Here is an 18,014-nt window from a genome sequence, read left to right as displayed (position 1 = left end):
ATCAGTTTTGTATTGCATGCACCTAGGCTACATGAGCACACGGCAACATGATTGACAGCTTGTGGGGTACCGTGGCTGAGAAGCGTAGCAATGTGCCAGCAAAAGCGAGAGAGAAGATTGCAAACAAGGATGTAAACAATGTAGGTAGATTTGTAGATTTTTAATATTTTTAAAATAGCACTGCAAATGTTTTATAAAATAGAAAATGCATGTTTGTAAAGCCTCAATTATACACACAATGCATTTTGGTGACAAACACTGAATGTAAACAACACTGAGCAGGGTACCTTTAATTTTAAAGGTGCAAAATGTAAGAACAGGAATATGCTACTAGTTATATAGAGGCCTAATAATCGTGTATATGTCCAAAGTTTCTAAAGTCATTGTGGCTTTCTTCTGTAAATGAGTGTTAGGATAGTGTTTGAATATTGATGATATTCCTCATTCTGCATTTACTTTTTCACTTTACATCTTCTTCATCTTAAGTTCTTCCACATTTGAATAACCTCAAAAACACCAAGCTGAACAAGATGCTGTCACAGTTCAAGAAAAGCTGATTATGTTGGAGACACAAAGTAGTAAATACAGAAAAGTTATTTCTTGATTTCTTTTAATGATCTTTAATAAAACTGCTGATACAATGTGCTTTACAAAAGAAGCCGAGTGTGAGACACAGAGAAAGATGAGAAAAATACAGACGATTATCACTTGGGAGCGATTGATCGTAAAGTACTACTGGGCAGAAAGGGTCGGTTTGCACCGGAGTCGCTCCTCAGACGATCGGCTGGGTCTCTCTGATCAGCCAGTCCAGCCCCTCCTTCCTGCCTTGCCTCTCCATCTCTGCTCCGATCACCTCCAGACACTTCCTGTTGTACTCGTTCACCCAGTCCACCTGCAGGGCAGAGGAGAGAGACTGTCAAACCATGGAGAGATGTAGTGCATATTCATGTAATAGGAATAGCTCGGTATATTATCAAACATTCAAATGCATAATTCATGATTTTAAATTGTTCCTATGTCTCACATTTTTTCTCCAACTACAGATTGTTAAGTAGGCTACGTGTGATGATTTGTTGTTCTGTATCACCTTAACAATAAAAACAGTTTGGAGACAAATTTTTAATGTGTGTATTTGTCTTTGATTAATTAAAATATTAAACATAATCACACTGGATATTCCTTACCTCCTTCTTTGTGAGCAGCTCTGTGTTCATCATCTTGACTTGGATAGGAACCAGAGTGAGGGGCTCAAATGTCAGACTACCTCTGTTTCTGTAGTTGTACTGAAAACACAGACAAGAGAACAAAAACATTCTGATTTTCCTCATAATTAAAACTGATGCGATGATCAAACACAGTAAAGAACACCTTAAAGGAGTAATATATAAGACTAGCGTTTAAAATAGGTAACAGGAGTCCAAATCAAAACAATAAAGCTGTGGCCCGTCTGCTCCTTCGGTGTGACAGATAACAATTAGCGCAAGTTTTCCCAATTTGAAGGTTACCTTCTAGACACGACCGCGTTAGTATCACTGGCCATCAGCAGTAGTCGGAATCACTTCACCGCCTGTGTGTCTCAAATACTCAGTGCCTTGATAACCCAGCTGCACACGGACCACTGAGAGATGTGCCGAGGCTTTTCAGGTCGGGTAGAATCGAATGTTATTCTATCTCTATTGATCTAGTTTGTTCGTTTGCTTCCATGGCTGCAGAAGGCTGTGTTTTTTGTATGCCAATTTGTTTCATATGTGACAACAGGGTGTTGAAATGTGCAGTGGACGGGATCACACTGGCCAAAACAAAAACAAAGGTTCCGGACCGGATTGGAAATGTCAAAGGAGAACAAACTGGCTGCAGCATTGTTGTCAGAGAAGCCAGTATTTCAATTCAGCATGTTCCTTGCAGATCCTTAATCTCTGATGACATATCATGGTCATTTTATGATTGATTACAGTAAATATATATTAAATATTGGTCCTTTAATGAGAATAATAACTTTCTGTTATGGCCGTGCCGTCACTTATTTATTTTCCCTTGTGTTTCCCCTGTTTATCTCTCTCTCTCTGTTTTGTTTTGTGTGTGCTGGCGTGGTCTCCCTTCCTCACTCCTGACTCTGCTCATCACACTCACCTGTGTGCAATCAGCTCATCAAGCACACCTGCTTCTCATCAGCTCACCCATGAAGTATATCTGATCTGGCTCTCCAACCGCTCCCTGCCAGATTGTTGTCTCCACATTAAGTGTTTGCTTCCTTGTGTTTCTAACCGGCCCTTCCTGTGGCCCGGTATCACCCTTTACCTGCCTGTCTGCCAGCTATGCCAGCTATGCCACCTCTCCACGCTTCCCTTCATTATCTGCCCCACGCCAGCTTCATCTCTGCCGTCTCCATTCCTCCACGCTGACCCCACATTATCATTCTTTATCATCCGTTCCATATCCTCATTCTTTGTGGCAATAAAAGACTCTTTCACACCACCATTCAAACGGTGTCCTGTGCTTGGGGTTCAACTCGTGTTCATAACACTTTCAAACAATGATTACCAGCACATGTGTACTGAGAATAAAACATATCCTTCCAATCATCCAACTCTATGTATTGGGCTTGTTCTCAGTTTAAAGGACCTACTTTGGGCTTAGCTGGTACAACAAGGACCACATTTTCAATACGAATGCCAAAACATCCATCTTCATAGTACCCAGGTTCTAGAAAAAAAAAGAGAGAATTGGGATGAAATTTTAGAACATAAACACAGAAAAGGCAAAATAACATTGAGTTTTGGACGACCTAAAAATGTTTTTGTGTTAAAGGGACTCTATGGAAGAATCAGAAATTACTTGTTAATAGTGACACCTGTGGCCGTCAGAGTCCCGTTGCTCGCGCTTGTGTTCGCACTACGTAGACGTGAGCGAGCATTTTTGGTGTTAGCGGACTCCATTTCTAACCGAACGTTAGCTATGGTTGCACACTGTTAGCCCTGTAAGCGGAGTTGAAAATAAAGGCACTTGTGAGCGCCCATGACGTCACATCTGTTGGATTTCCCCAGAAAAAACGGCCCGCATTCTTCACATTAAAAGCAGTCTACAGGCTGATAGAGGAAACCCAGAAATTCGCGGAAGGTCTCATTTTTTAGGTTAGGTTACAACCTGCTCACAAATTGGCAATAAAAAACGATTAAAAAGCGGTTATACGTGTAAAAACGTACATACAGTCCCTTTTAAGGTTTCCAGCATGACAAACAGCTAACCTTAACAGTATGAATTAAAAGTCCTGCTACCGTAACACTCCCCTCCCTGCCCTCCGCCATACCATCACTGACGATCATGCCGGCCTCCAGAGGTTCATCGGCGAAGGTCTTGTAGCTGATGCCGCATGGCCCCTCGTGGACGTTGAGGAAGCAGCCCACGCCGTGGCCCGTACCGTGAAGGTAGTCCAGCCCCGACTCCCACAGAGCTGCACGGGCAAACGAATCCAACAGGTGGCCTGCAGGGAGAACGGAGGGTTAGACCTCGAGATCACACTGTAAAGTAATCCACTAAAAAGTCATCAATTGTTTTTTCCCCATTTTTATGGCACAAAATGAATTTTGCCCAGATGTGAAATTGAGTGATTTTGTTTATATATTAGCGCTGTCCAGGATGCTCCCCTTCCCTCTATCCAGTGTATGCTGGAAAATGAATGCACAAATGTAAACATTTCCTCTCCATGTGATGCTGTGAGTGGGCTGTGATTTATCCTGTTTACTAGTTACTGATCAAAAGGATGCCTGCACTATTAGACTAGACTATAGACTTGTTTTTTGTCTGAGACTAACAATAAAAGCTCAATGTTCAACAAAAGACAAAAAGAATATACTGTATGTGTGAATTAATCATTTGAGCCTCACTGTTTGTCAATGCTGAACATGTTTAATAATGGTATACTCAATACAGCGTAAGGTAAACCTCGTATCAGAGTAGAGGACAACACCTTTTGTTCCGTTGGGGAAAATAGCAGCACTGACAGCTATGTGTCCCTTCAGTACGTAGGTAAAGCATTCCTGGAGGAAAGAGAGAGAGCACACAATACAAAAAATAAAATCAGGGTTGTGATAAATTCAGTTAATGTACAATGACACTGCTTTGTAAGAATAATTTGAATAGCTTTAGCCAATAAACCAGTGGGAAACCTCTGGTTCTGAAAAGTGAAGCCAATGCTGAAGTGCCTTAAACTTGCATTCTTTCTAATAGCCAGCAGGGGGCGACTCCTCTGGTTGCAAAAAGAAGTCTGATTGTATAGAAGTCTGTGAGAAAATGAGCCTACTTCTCACTTGATTTATTACCTCAGTAAACATTGTAAACATGAGTCTATGGTCTCAATCGCTAGTTTCAAGTCTTCTTCAATACAGCATGATGTTCATTTAGTAAATTATGGTCCCATTTAGAGTCAAATAGATCATAAAGCAGGGTATGCTTTAGGCCGTAGCTACCTTGTGATTGACAGGTCGCTACCACAGCTTTGTCCGGTCTTACAACTTTAACCCTTTCACAGTGTGTTTTAAGTTCATAAAAGTTAATTACAACCTTTTTGGTCACCTAAAAATGTCTCATTCAGCGTTCGGTTGTACATAGGTCGGTCGTAGTCTACGTCTAATAAAGTCCATGCAATAAACCCTAACCTGAGATGAATGAACCAATGCACTAGCAAATAAACAAATGTACCTTCTCAAAAGCTGATGGTGTCCCAAAGTGCATGGTGCGTGTGACGTCTGTGGTTCCATCACTGCCAAAGACAGAATATGCATGCAGATGTACGCATGTAATGCACAAAATACACAACTGTTCCTATGTCGTCTGTGTTCTTGGCATTAACAGGCATGGAGGTGATGATTGTCTGAATTAAAGGGTAACTTTGGTATTTTTCGACCTATTTCCCCATGTTTTAGTCAACAATTTTTGAAACTGGTCCAGTATTGAAGGCCACGACATTGAAAGTATTTTAGATAACACTAAGCTATGCTTTCTGTACTCCACAAAAACAACCTGACCGGCCAGCACTCACGTTTCCACCATGGATGTATTCCACTGTTGTCTTCTGGCAACACGTCACCTCACCTGATTTGTTCTTTCCATAATGTCAGACACTTATAATAACAATCGGAGCCGGTCATGTCAAAAACCAGCACTTTTAGTGGACGTAAATAACGGTGCCAGCTTGCCCCGATAGCACCATATTGCAGCCTGTGAGCAGCTGCCGTCTACAGCGTTCTCCCTCAACACTGGACCAATTTCAGAAATTTTTGTCCCCATTAGTCACTTAGACACAAAAACATGAGAAAATAGGGTCCAGGTTGAAAAATATCAAAGTTACCCTTTAAGATATAAAAGTCATGGCATGGCTGGTTAGCCTAAATGCAATAGATATATAATTGGTATATAATAATGATCTTGTTTACACATATTGAGCTCCAGAGTCGATCAGGTAAACTTCATTCAGGGAGAGGGTTCTGTTGGTTTCAGGCAGAGGTCTAAAGGGAAAAGAAAAAGTCATGGATGAAGTCAACTATTATTAAAGAACAAAAACTTTCTCATGAAAAAACAACAGATAAAATACACCTGGGTGTGTTTCATAAGCCAACTGACCTGTAATGTATGATTGCTCCATTGGGACCGACGCTGGAAATTGTGGGGAAACTGAGGCCAACAAAATCTTTCTGTTGACTGAAAACGACAAAGTTTATTTAAGAGAGGGAACATTCTCACACCAGGATGCACACATCTTGATTACAGGTGAAGTTCAAATGTTTTAGGATCACTGAGAGAATAAAACATTTTTAAAATTGAACAAAGCACATTCATTGGTAGCATTTTACTACACTTCCATGTCCAGTAGAGGGGGATACAACTCCAGAATAGTCTCTATCACAACACAGTTTCAAACAGCATCTATCAAACGCAGCCTGACATGAAGTTTAACTGGATGAGCTCGTCATCCAAATGAGAAAAATGTGGCGGTTTGAAAAAAGAAATAAAACACACCTGCGTAATTCTTCAGCTTTATCGGCAGCAGAGATCTCGGTGATATTGCCTTTTGGAATCTATAAAACAATAACCACACCCAGTCATAAGGAAAGAATTAAAAACAACACTGGCATACTCTACAGTTCAAGTGCAAGCAGAGTTTCGTAATGAGCTGAACACAAGGTTCACACGCTCACTTTGACATACAAATCTGTGACTTTCCAGTAGGCATTTCAGATTTGGTTAAGTATAGGTATACAATGTTGGTTTTTGTGTATTGGTCAAAATAATAGATATCATAATTTTTGGAATCGAAATGATGATCAAGTAATCATTAATGTGAGAAAATGTTAATTTTTGCTATATCACAAAGGTTTCCCTCAATACAAAGTGGGTAGGTTAAGATAGAGAGATGATAAGACAGCTGAGGCTTATTGATGAATATTAAAAAAATCACAAATGTTTTTAGCCTATCCATTCATTTGGGGAAAAAAAAGACTTTTACAGTCTTGTTTAATTTTCTAATTTTTCAAAATAAAATAATAATAAAAAATAATATAATTTGTTTAAATGTTAACTCCAGTGGGAACCCTGTGAATACAGACTGTAGGCATCTGTTCCTTTCTCCTTTGGATCTAAAAATGTCCGACCTCAGAAAAATAGTGAAAATACCTCCTTTTCCAACCAAGCAAACAGTTCACACAGGGCCACTGCATCCTTGATCTGTTGGGGAAAAGCGCAGATGTACATACATACATTTTCTGTGAGGTGAAATCAGACAGTTTATGAAGATGTCATGAATTTAATACTTAGGAGATTAACACAACAGATTTTAAGGCAGTCCAGAGGTTCTTACATGAGCTATTTTCATGCCTTGAATCTCAGTCGTGTTCTTCACTGCCTTGGCGAGGCAGAGCGGAGTGTAGGGAATCGGAGTCCTGTGGGCCTGAAATAGATCAAGAGGAAACATTTAGGGGCAAATTCACCAAAGGATTGCGCGGCTTTTGTGGCCACTAAACCTGCACAAATAATAAACAAGTTATTCTCGAAGCATCTGCAAAGAACTGCGCTTCCAAGCAAATAGCGTCTCGGTGCACTAGGGCTATTGGACATATTTAAATTACATCACATGCATACCTTTGCTGCAAAATTGGCCCCTTTCTATGCAAATGAGCCTCATTGCAAAAACGTGTCACACCCTGACTTTCTAGTGATCACGACAGCAGAGATTGCAGCCAGGCGAAGGCATCGTCATATTCCCTTCTAACTCGTTTATTTTGGGATGCAGTGACAGGACGCAATAACAGTTGTGTCATGAAAAATAAATGAATGAAGCTCCCCTACATGATGTGAAATGAATGAAAAATAAGGTTATTATACAAACAAATAAAGAAATAATTTCTTCCCTCTCCTTCGGCAAAAAAAACCTTATGTGTGTGTTGGTGCTGTAATATCATTAGCACAATATCTGTTGTGAATCGAACCTTGAGACGGGGCAGATAGCAGTTGCAAATGATGCCTTTGGGTCTATTCTCATAGAAATATGGAGCTATTTTTTTAGGCTGAGCAAACGCATGGCCCTGACATAAACTTTTATATAAGAGGAATCCAGCTAATTTGGTCGCATATCAATTAATGTGTGAAGTAACTGTGAATTAACATTCCTTAACTGATGATATATTAAAAGGATAGTTCGGGTGTTTTGAAGTGGGGTTGTATGAAGTAAAATATTCTAAATATAGCGTACACTTAAACGGACATTGATTTTTTTTTTTTGGTGAGCCTTTCTTTTACGTGGCTAAAAAATATTTTGCTTCCGTCCCCGTCTACAGCATTGTATTGCTTTGCTCCGGTCTCAGTACTCATGTCTGTATCTCTAAGCTGGGGGCGTGCCGACTGTCATCTACTGTAATTAATACACTGACTATGGAGAAATGCCTCATACAACCCTACTTCAAAACACTCAAACTATCCCTTTAAATGTGAACTAATCACATAAGGTCATTGTGACTTCATGATACATCCTGCATTAAGTGATGCATTAAATCATTATGAGTCATGCGTCAGATAAGCATTACTTAAGTATATGATTTGTACCCTTGTTATAAGGTGTTACCGAAATATTTCAAGCAAAGTGTTGTGCCAACTGTCATAGCCAAGAGAATGAATGCTGATCACCAACAAAAATAAACACAACAGAATATGTACGGTACAATGACGTACATTGGGAGTGGTTCTGTTAAAACAAAGAGGGTTTGTACTGTTTTAAGGTTGGACCCAATAATAACTCTGACAATGAGAAGTCTAAGAATTTATGTTTCTGTCCTCTCATCAGCAAAACTGCAATATATGTTGTTAGTGAAAACATATTTGAACCAACTACAGTAAACAATCTCAAAATGTTTAATAAGTATAAGCACACTGATGATGCTTGAGAGCGTAGCCCCATTTATGAACCAGGAAAACACAATCTAGCTGTTTTTATGGCGCTCTCTCACCTTGGGGATGACCTGTGTGAGAGCACAACTGGCCTTGTCACAGATCCACACTTTGTCCTTGGGGCTGTGTGCCGCACCGATGGCCTGGAGCTCGGTGTAGACCGACTCGTACGGGAACGTGTGGATGCTCATCTCGGGCTTGCTGGGGGAGTCCAGCTGCAGGTGGTCTCTCAATGCGGGATCAGAAAGACGCTTTAGGTCCACAAAAAGCCTGCAGGGAGGAAGGAGAGGTTCAGTGGAAAAAGTAACTCCAGGTGAAAACTGCTTTGCCTCCAGTTTAGGTGGTTTTAATATATGTAAATGATTATGTGTTGTTATTAGGGCTGTCAAAGTTAACGCGATAATAACTTGTTAACGCAAATTTGTTTTTAACGCCACTATTTAATGCGATTTTTAGGTTGTAGCGGGCTCAGTTGTAAAGCTAGAGTGAAGATACTAGTATAATATGAAACTAGAAAAAACCTAAGGAATCCATTGGTACCAACCACGTCATACTAGCTTGTAGCAAAGGACGCTAAACAACGCTCCAAACGTACAAACACACTAACAATACACTCAATTTTGCTGAGGAAAAGCTGTCATGGCCATTTTAAAAGAGGTCCCTTGACCTCTGACCACAAGATATATGGATGAAGTCAAGTCATAGTCAAGTCAGCACACTGACAGCTGTTGTTGCCTGTTGGGCTGCAGTTTGCCATGTTATGATTTGAGCATATTTTTTATGCTAAATGTAGTACCTGTGAGGGTTTCTGGACAATAATTGTTTAATAATAATTAATAAATATTAAATTAATTTGATATTTATTTGTTTTGTTTTGTCAATTGATTTCCAATAATAAATGTATACATACATATGCATAAAGCAAGCATATATAGAAGAGTATTAAATACTAGACAAAAAAAATAGACAAATCTCTCTTTAAGGTACATTTTGAACTGATAAAAAATGTGCGATTAAATTGTGTTTAATCGCGATTAATCATGATTAAATATCTTAATTGATTGACAGCCCTAGTTGTTCTGTTGTTAGTTTTAGTAGTCCTTCAAATTAGTCAGTTGCATTAAGGTAATTCACATTTAATTAAAAGAGCACTGATCTATCTAGCCAATATGTTGTTATATTCCATTACCTTATTGTGTTCATCCCCACAATGGCATACGCAAAGAAAACTGGGTTGTACTCGATGTCTGCACCGCGGAGGTTAAAAAGCCCTGAGAAAAGGAAACAACAGAACATTACATTTTTTATAACATTTGTTAAAATTTAAGAAATAAATTGTTTCATCACATAATGATGCTGACAATGTCAATGTAAACAGTATAATGAAGTTACTGTATGTCTCAACTGAAACCTCACTGCTGTGTGTTTGGTGTTCAATATCAATGTTATTACCGGACTGTCACTCATACTTTGTAGATGCCTGAGCAAATCCCCTTCAATTGAACGCCCATTGAAACCCTCTTGTCTGAATGCTACCTGATGACAATCAAAATCAGCATCACTCTAATTAACACAAACCCTCATAAGACCGAACAATCAGAAGCAAGAGCTCATTAGGCACTGTAAACGAGGTGCTCAGACAGGCATGTAGAGGGACACCTGTGTGCATCCCTGGGTCCTTGGATCGTGATCACGTATCAAAGCGGACTTATGTAACAGAAGGGATGTCGGGCAGGGCTGCTGCTTGTTTTACACAGCTGTAAGTAAAAATGTGACCTATACATCAACAAGAAGGCTCTCATATATGCCGTTCATTCTTTGTTCCGTGCATTTGCTGTCAGCATTTTTTCTTTTATACGACCGCTAAAGATCAAAGGTGGATAATTTAAATTAATCATCTCAACACTTCCGTTACTGTGTTCCAAGTACCTCCCTGGCAGAGAGTATTCACACTGTGTGTATTTCTGAAACAATTTTCCGTACATGCTATCTCATCCAACGCCGTGGCAACAAACCAGGTCACTTTCCTCTTCGTCATCTTGGCTCGCAGCGCGGTGATCTTATCTTGCCAGGACACACCTATAGGGAGACAGCGATGCTTATCAACATGTTCCCTCATATCTAGTTACAGTGAACTGTATTTTGTCTAGCTTGGAAACAAAAGATAAGAAAGATAAAAGTGTTAAACATAATCCAAATTAAGGGATATATATACTTCTATATATATATATATATATATATATACTTCTTACACAAAACCCTAGTTAGCTACTGTAAAATATATGTTATAATAATGGTGTTAAATGGTGTTTTGCACTGACCGGTGTACTCTAAGCCCAGGGTGCGGAGCTGTGTGCTGGGTCTTTCTGGGCGGTCCATCCAGACCGCATCGATCAGGTTATCCTGCACTGCCACCAGAGAGTGGCCTGCACCGGTCAGCGCCCTGGACATGTTCTTCCACTGATCTGAAACATCACAAGTGTTAATGTGTTAATTTATCAAAATTCACACATGTTATTCCTATGGTCTAAGACAGTCCAAAAAATATTAGTAAACATGAACAAGTCTCTCCCAAATACAAAAACTAGAGTGCTAAAACTCAAACTTGTGATGTTATAGGGTATAAAGTCTGGAGCTGCTCCATAGACAATGAATGGGGAGAGATTTTATAGATGACAATGAGATTACCCAGGGTAATGTTCTGAGTATATGGGAACATTTTCTGATTCACAACTGACAACACTACAATATAATAAAGGGAGTGCAATGTGAGCAGATTATTCTCTCTGTAATCAGACTAGGCAGAAATACTGGAACCACATTGTACACCAGTGGTGGAAGAAGTACAAGAATGTTTTACTTTATGTAAAAGTAGCATTACTACAGTGTAGAAATACTTTGTTACAAGTAAAAGTCCTTCGTTCAAAGTCTTACTTAAGTAAAAGTACAAAAGTATTAGCATCAAATATACTTAAAGTATCAAAAGTCAAATAAGGTGTGAATGTGAGCATGAATGGTTGTCTGTCTCTATGTGTCAGCCCTGTGATAGTCTGGTGACCTGTCCAGGGTGTACCCCGCCTTCACACAATGTCAGCTGGGATGCTGCTCTGACTGTCATTGTGTAGTGATGTTGATCCACTGCGGCCACATACCAGCAGCGATGATCCAAGGATCCACTCCCACTTTGGAGTTCTCTGGCAGAATGCTGATCAGCCAGTCCTCCTGAGAGGGTGTCTCCTTCAACCCTAGATATGGTTATAAACAAAACAAACTGATCATAACAAACAAAGACAGAGACATAAAATATGCCTGACTCATACCAGTGTTTAACATACAGTGTCTCTGAAGATTTATTTGTGTCTTAAAAAGCCAGTGCAGACATAAATAGGACAATCTTGCTTTGTTTTTCATTCTCAATTTAGGTCAAAACATCCCGACTTACAGTCTGGCTGTGATACATGCCTTATTATCAGTGCTTTGATAACAGTTTGATGCTAAGGGTACAAGGCGTTTGTGTATAAAGACTGACTTGATTATGGAATCTGTACTGCAAATCTTACACTTTAAAAATATGTGAAGTTGCTCAAAAATAACCACAACTTTATAGCTTACATAACATAAATAAGGGGCCGTTTTTACTTTCATCATGTGCGACAGAAACATCAAGTAGGACATTACCCATCTTCATAAGGGTCCAGTTGTTGTCCATCTGCTGACTGGCCTGGAGGAAATATCGCCCATCAGTCCACATGGCAGCGTGCTGCTCTGTGACGATGGCTGTACCTACACATCACAACACACAAAGCACATTTATTTGGCCTTTTCAATCACAGATGTTTCGTTGGATCTGGTTCGTACAATGGATACATTTCAATGTATGCAAGAAAACTGACACTGAAATGGTGTTACATTATAATATTCTATTACAATTACTTGTCAATTACTGTTACTGTTGCTCATCTTATGTGTCAGTTAGTTGTGCTTGTACAGTAAGATGCCGGGTTGGTCAAAGCTGTTCGGTCAGGTTTGAGAAGCAAAATACACAGCATAAGCCTCTGAAATTACAGCAGCAAACAAACAGTCTGAGAACGAATGAGCTCTCCTTTGCTCTTTCAAACAGTGCCGATTTCCCACAGTGATTTATTCCAAAGTAGGCCACTTTGCTTGAAAGTACACCACTGCCAAACGTCATAAAAAAGTAATGCTTCATCTGCTGCACTAACAAAATTGAACATGAGACGATGCATTAGGATCTGGGTGGTTTACCCTGAATAGATCAACAGAATAAAAGTTGGAAGTTCCTGCTAGTTCATTTATCACATTGTCTTGGGTTTTTCCACAGTGGAAATTAGATCTAGGATTTGAACTCGGAATGACTGTTTTAACCGGCATATACAATGCAAATCACACACAAGCAAAAACATACCTGCAGAGCCATTAAATCCACAGATAAATTCACGTCTGCAGTCACACGGTGCAATGTATTCACTCTGAAAGACATGGAGGCAGAGAGAGAAAGACACAGAGAGAGAGAGAGATCAGCTTCATTATCAGTGTGAAGTGGCCATCAACCGGTCAGACATTTTAAATGCCACCTTTGCTGCTCTTCTCACATCACGTCGTGTGCATGGAGAGGGGAAAAGGGAGGAGCAGCAGGCAAAGGCCTATAATTAATTGCGAAGGTCAGACGAGACGATCAGAAGCGAGTCAGGACAAACAAAGTAAAATAGCAGCTGCACGACTGTAAGCTTGTGAGTCTTGGTTTATGTTTGGGTGTGACTTAAGTCATGTAAACATGCATAAATTAGTCAAAGTCAATACGATAATAACACGTTAAAGCAAATTCGTTTTAACGGCACTAATTTCTTTAATGCATTAACGCAACTTGCGACTGTTAGGTTGTAGCGGTCTCAGTTTTAAGCCTAGTGAAGATACAGGTATCATATGAAATGAAAACCTAAGGAATCCATTGGTACCAATTATGTCAAACTGGCTTGTCGAGAAGGAGGTTAAATAACGCTCTAAACTTACGCTAAATTTTGGTGAGGAAAAACTGTCATGTCCATTTCCAAAGGGGTCCCTTGACCAGATATGTGAATGAAAATGGGTTCTATGGGTACCCATGAGTCTCCCATTTACAGACATGCCCACTTTATGATAATCACATGTAGTTTGGGGCAAGTCATAGTCAAGTCAGCACACTGACACACTGATAGCTGTTGTTGCCTGTTGGGCTTGAGTTTGCCATGTTATGATATTTTTTAATGCTAAATGCAGTACCTGTGAGGGTTTCTGGACAATATTTGTCATTGTTTTGTGTTGTTCAATAATTTCCAATAATAAATATATACATACATTTGAATAAAGCAGCATATTTGTCCGCTCCCATGCTGATAAGAGTCTTAAATACTTGAGAAATCTCCCTTTAAGGTACATTTTTAACCGATAAAAAATGTGTGATTAATTTGCGATTAATCAATTGACAGCCGTAGTATAAATGTAGTTATAGTATAATGTATGTTATGTGTGTGATGTCACTTACCTGATGTGCATCTCCAGAAGGGACGATGTAAGCCTGTATGGGCTCAGAGAAGTATTTACAATTCCTCATCGCCTGGCGAAGCTGCCTGAGCAGCTCTCCTGTGATCTTTGGAGACATGGCGGTGCCTGAATAGAGAAAGAGCATGACACACTAATCAAAGACATCTAAGTTAAGTAGTATATCTTGATACCACACATTTTCAAAACAGAGCTACAATGCCCTAAATATGTATGATGAGATGAATGTCAAGATAAAAGCTGCAGGGATTTACAAAGTGCAGACAAACACCTCGGCATTTATAATGTGAAAAGAATCTGTTCCATCTTGAAAAATTAATTTCACACAACTACCCTTTAAACAACAATCACGGAGACGTCCACTCGTCTGTTGTTATTCAAACCAATCCTAATCATCCATAGATTACCTGACGGTTGGGAAGTCATGTTGACTTCAGGTGACTGGAACAGGACAGTGACTGACTGGAGCCTGTAGACTATTAACGTGGAGCTCAAAGTCACAGTCCACACCTGGATCTTTAACCTGCTGTAACATGTTGATTGAGTAACTATCACAGAAGTTAATTATTAAAAGAAAAGACTAATTGGCTGCTGTCGGCACTAAGACACTGTGCAGTGGTGAATTCACTATCACTATTCAGATTCACAGTAGAGCAGTATAATTTGGTGTAAAAAAAGTTTTTAGCACTGGTTAGTTTGTGTACTTGAAGTGATTGGCTGAATTAAAAACTGATTGACAACAGGTTCAGGTGGTATATTGGTGAAATTAGTTTCTGACTGACAGAGGACTGTAAGCTTCTGATTGGCCAAATTAAATACCAGCTGATTGGCAGCTTGGCCCTTCAAGGAATAGCAAAAGCAACAGGGAAACGAACAAGGAAAAATAAAGGGATTCAAAAAATAAAATAAAATTATATAAAAATAAATACATTTAAAAAAATTAAAAACTATGCAGAAAGAAATGAGTAATTTACATGAAAAAAAAATATTCTTTCATTTATTTGTCTTTATATTCACACATTTTTTATGTTCTTATTTATTCTTTCATTTATTTGTCTTTATAATTCAACAGTTTTAAATGTACTTATTTATTCCTCTTTATATTTCCGCATTTGTTTTCTTATTATTTTACAGATTTATTCTTTTAATTATTTCTCTTTATATTTTCACATTTCTATTTTACTTATTTATTCTTTTATTTATTTGGCTTTATATTTCCACATTTTTAATTGACTTATTTATTCTTTTATTTATTTCTCTTTATATTTTCACATTTTTATTTTACTTATTTATTCTTTCATTTATTTGTCTTTAAAATTCCACACTTTTAAATGTACTTATTTATTCCTCTTTATATTTCCACATTTGTTTTCTTATTATTTTACAGATTTATTCTTTTATTTATTTGTCTTTATAATTCCACATTTTTAAATGTACTTATTTATTCTTTCATTTATTTGTCTTTATAATGCCACATTTTTATTTTACTTATTTATTCTTTCATTTATTTGTCTTTATAATTCCACATTTTTAAATGTACTTATTTATTCTTTCATTTATTTGTCTTTATAATGCCACATTTTTATTTTACTTATTTATTCTTTCATTTATTTGTCTTTATAATTCCACATTTTTAAATGTACTTATTTATTCCTCTTTATATTTCCGCATTTGTTTTCTTATTATTTTACAGATTTATTCTTTTAATTATTTCTCTTTATATTTTCACATTTCTATTTTACTTATTTATTCTTTTATTTATTTGGCTTTATATTTCCACATTTTTAATTGACTTATTTATTCTTTTATTTATTTCTCTTTATATTTTCACATTTTTATTTTACTTATTTATTCTTTCATTTATTTGTCTTTAAAATTCCACACTTTTAAATGTACTTATTTATTCCTCTTTATATTTCCACATTTGTTTTCTTATTATTTTACAGATTTATTCTTTTATTTATTTGTCTTTATAATTCCACATTTTTAAATGTACTTATTTATTCTTTCATTTATTTGTCTTTATAATGCCACATTTTTATTTTACTTATTTATTCTTTCATTTATTTGTCTTTATAATTCCACATTTTTAATTTACTTATTTATTCTTTTATTTATCTTTTTTTATGGCACTCCTGTGACTCCATACCTATACAAATTAGCTAAGTAGCTAAAATAAAACTACACAGCTGCTTCTGGTATTGTGATGTAACCACAGAGAGACTCGTGTTGAAGTGATGTTGTTGTCACACTGACATCACTGTTATCACCAGCCCAACCACAACACACAGTAACTAACTCATCCAGGGAGTCACAGTGGATGACAGTAGTGGGTGTGGTAGCACGCTGGTAAGATATTAGTAAAGTTAACGCTGTTTATTATCTTTCATAACGATATAACAGAGAGACACAGAGGCGTGTTGTGACCGACCGAGTCCCTCATGTGAAAACAGTCAACACCCTCGTGCTCGGTGTGAGACACCGGAGACGGTAGCTCACGGTAAAGTGCCCCCACATGCAGCCAGTGAAACGCTGAATACACACCCGCTGCTTTCTTCTTGGAGATGTGACTCTTTGGGTTAATAGACGAAGCGCTCGTTCAGCAGCTCGGTACCTTGTGTTGATGTACTAAACAGGAGGAGGCTGCCATTACGCTGTTGACGTTTGAGGTCACGTGACTGAGGTTTCTTCCAGTAGACGCAGAGAGCTCCGGACACGCCTCCTGCTCTCTGAATAATCATAATAACTCCTCCATACACTCAATAATACAACAATAACATAGCAATAATAATAATAATAATCCTCCATACACTCAATAATACAACAATAACATAGCAATAATAATAATAATAATCCTCCATACACTCAATAATACAACAATAACATAGCAATAATAATAATAATCCTCCATACACTCAATAATACAACAATAACATAGCAATAATAATAATAATAATCCTCCATACACTCAATAATACAACAATAACATAGCAATAATAATAATAATCCTCCATACACTCAATAATACAACAATAACATAGCAATAATAATAATAATCCTCCATACACTCAATAATACAACAATAACATAATAATAATAATAATAATCCTCCATACACTCAATAATACAACAATAACATAGCAATAATAATAATCCTCCATACACTCAATAATACAACAATAACATAGCAATAATAATAATCCTCCATACACTCAATAATACAACAATAACATAGTAATAATAATAATAATCCTCCATACACTCAATAATACAACAATAACATAGCAATAATAATAATCCTCCATACACTCAATAATACAACAACATAGTAATAATAATCCATAATACACTCAACAATATACAACAACAACATAGTAATAATAATCCATACACTCAACAACATAATAATAATCCATACACTACAACAATACAACAACATAATAATAATAATAATGATCATACACTGAACAATACAACAACAACATAATAATAATAATAATCCATATACTACAACAATACAACATAATAATAATAATAATAATCCTCCATACACTCAACAATACAAAAACATACTAGTAATAATAATAATTCATACACTCAACAATACTACAGCATAATAATAATAATAAATATCCATACACTCAACAATACAACAACACAACAACATTATAATAATAATAATGATCCATACACTCAACAATACTACAACATGATAATAATCATAATCATAATCATAATCATAATAATCCATACACTCAACAATACAACTACATAATAATAATAATAATAATAATAATTTATACACTCAACAATACAACAACAACATAATAATAATAATAATAATAATAATCCATATATTCAACAATACAACAACATAATAATAATATTATAATAATAATAATAATAATAACTAGAAAATTTCGCAAGAAATTTTGACCAGTGTGCCTGGTGCTGGGGGGATGGGTGGGGGCTAGGGGTGGTGTGTGTGTGGAGGGGGTGGCAGATTCAGACTGTCTGAG

At 37.3% G+C, this 18,014-nt stretch overlaps 1 protein-coding gene across 1 annotated transcript; it reads right to left on the bottom strand.

Moving 5' to 3' along the window:
- Positions 1–145: 145 nt before the first annotated feature.
- xpnpep1 (X-prolyl aminopeptidase (aminopeptidase P) 1, soluble) lies at positions 146–16,697 on the bottom strand. Its single transcript, XM_037764944.1, has 20 exons — positions 16,540–16,697; positions 13,979–14,103; positions 12,863–12,926; positions 12,115–12,219; positions 11,589–11,681; positions 10,758–10,901; positions 10,420–10,515; positions 9,626–9,707; positions 8,496–8,706; positions 6,854–6,943; positions 6,670–6,720; positions 6,016–6,074; positions 5,620–5,697; positions 5,433–5,504; positions 4,699–4,759; positions 3,968–4,037; positions 3,308–3,481; positions 2,627–2,703; positions 1,185–1,283; positions 146–892 (listed from the first exon to the last, which is right to left on the bottom strand). The coding sequence occupies exons 2-20, from the start codon at positions 14,093–14,095 to the stop codon at positions 773–775; spliced, it is 1,863 nt and encodes a 620-aa protein (XP_037620872.1). The 5' UTR covers positions 14,096–14,103; positions 16,540–16,697; the 3' UTR covers positions 146–772.
- Between the last annotated feature and the right edge of the window lie 1,317 nt (positions 16,698–18,014).

This window comes from Sebastes umbrosus, chromosome 3, assembly GCF_015220745.1.
Source record: "Sebastes umbrosus isolate fSebUmb1 chromosome 3, fSebUmb1.pri, whole genome shotgun sequence".
Lineage (NCBI taxonomy): Eukaryota > Metazoa > Chordata > Actinopteri > Perciformes > Sebastidae > Sebastes > Sebastes umbrosus.
Note: the sequence above shows the minus strand (reverse complement) of the source record. Positions and strands in the feature narration are given on the sequence as shown.

Excerpts from the sequence above, each read along its gene's own strand:
- xpnpep1 (XM_037764944.1), bottom strand. The coding sequence starts at position 14,095 with ATGTCTCCAAAGATCACAGGAGAGCTGCTCAGGCAGCTTCGCCAGGCG. Across the intron at positions 10,516-10,757 it reads CCTGGGCTTAGAGTACACCG|GTGTGTCCTGGCAAGATAAG; the intron begins GTCAGTGCAAAA and ends GTCTCCCTATAG. Across the intron at positions 2,704-3,307 it reads CGGCATGATCGTCAGTGATG|AACCTGGGTACTATGAAGAT; the intron begins GTATGGCGGAGG and ends TTTTTTTTCTAG.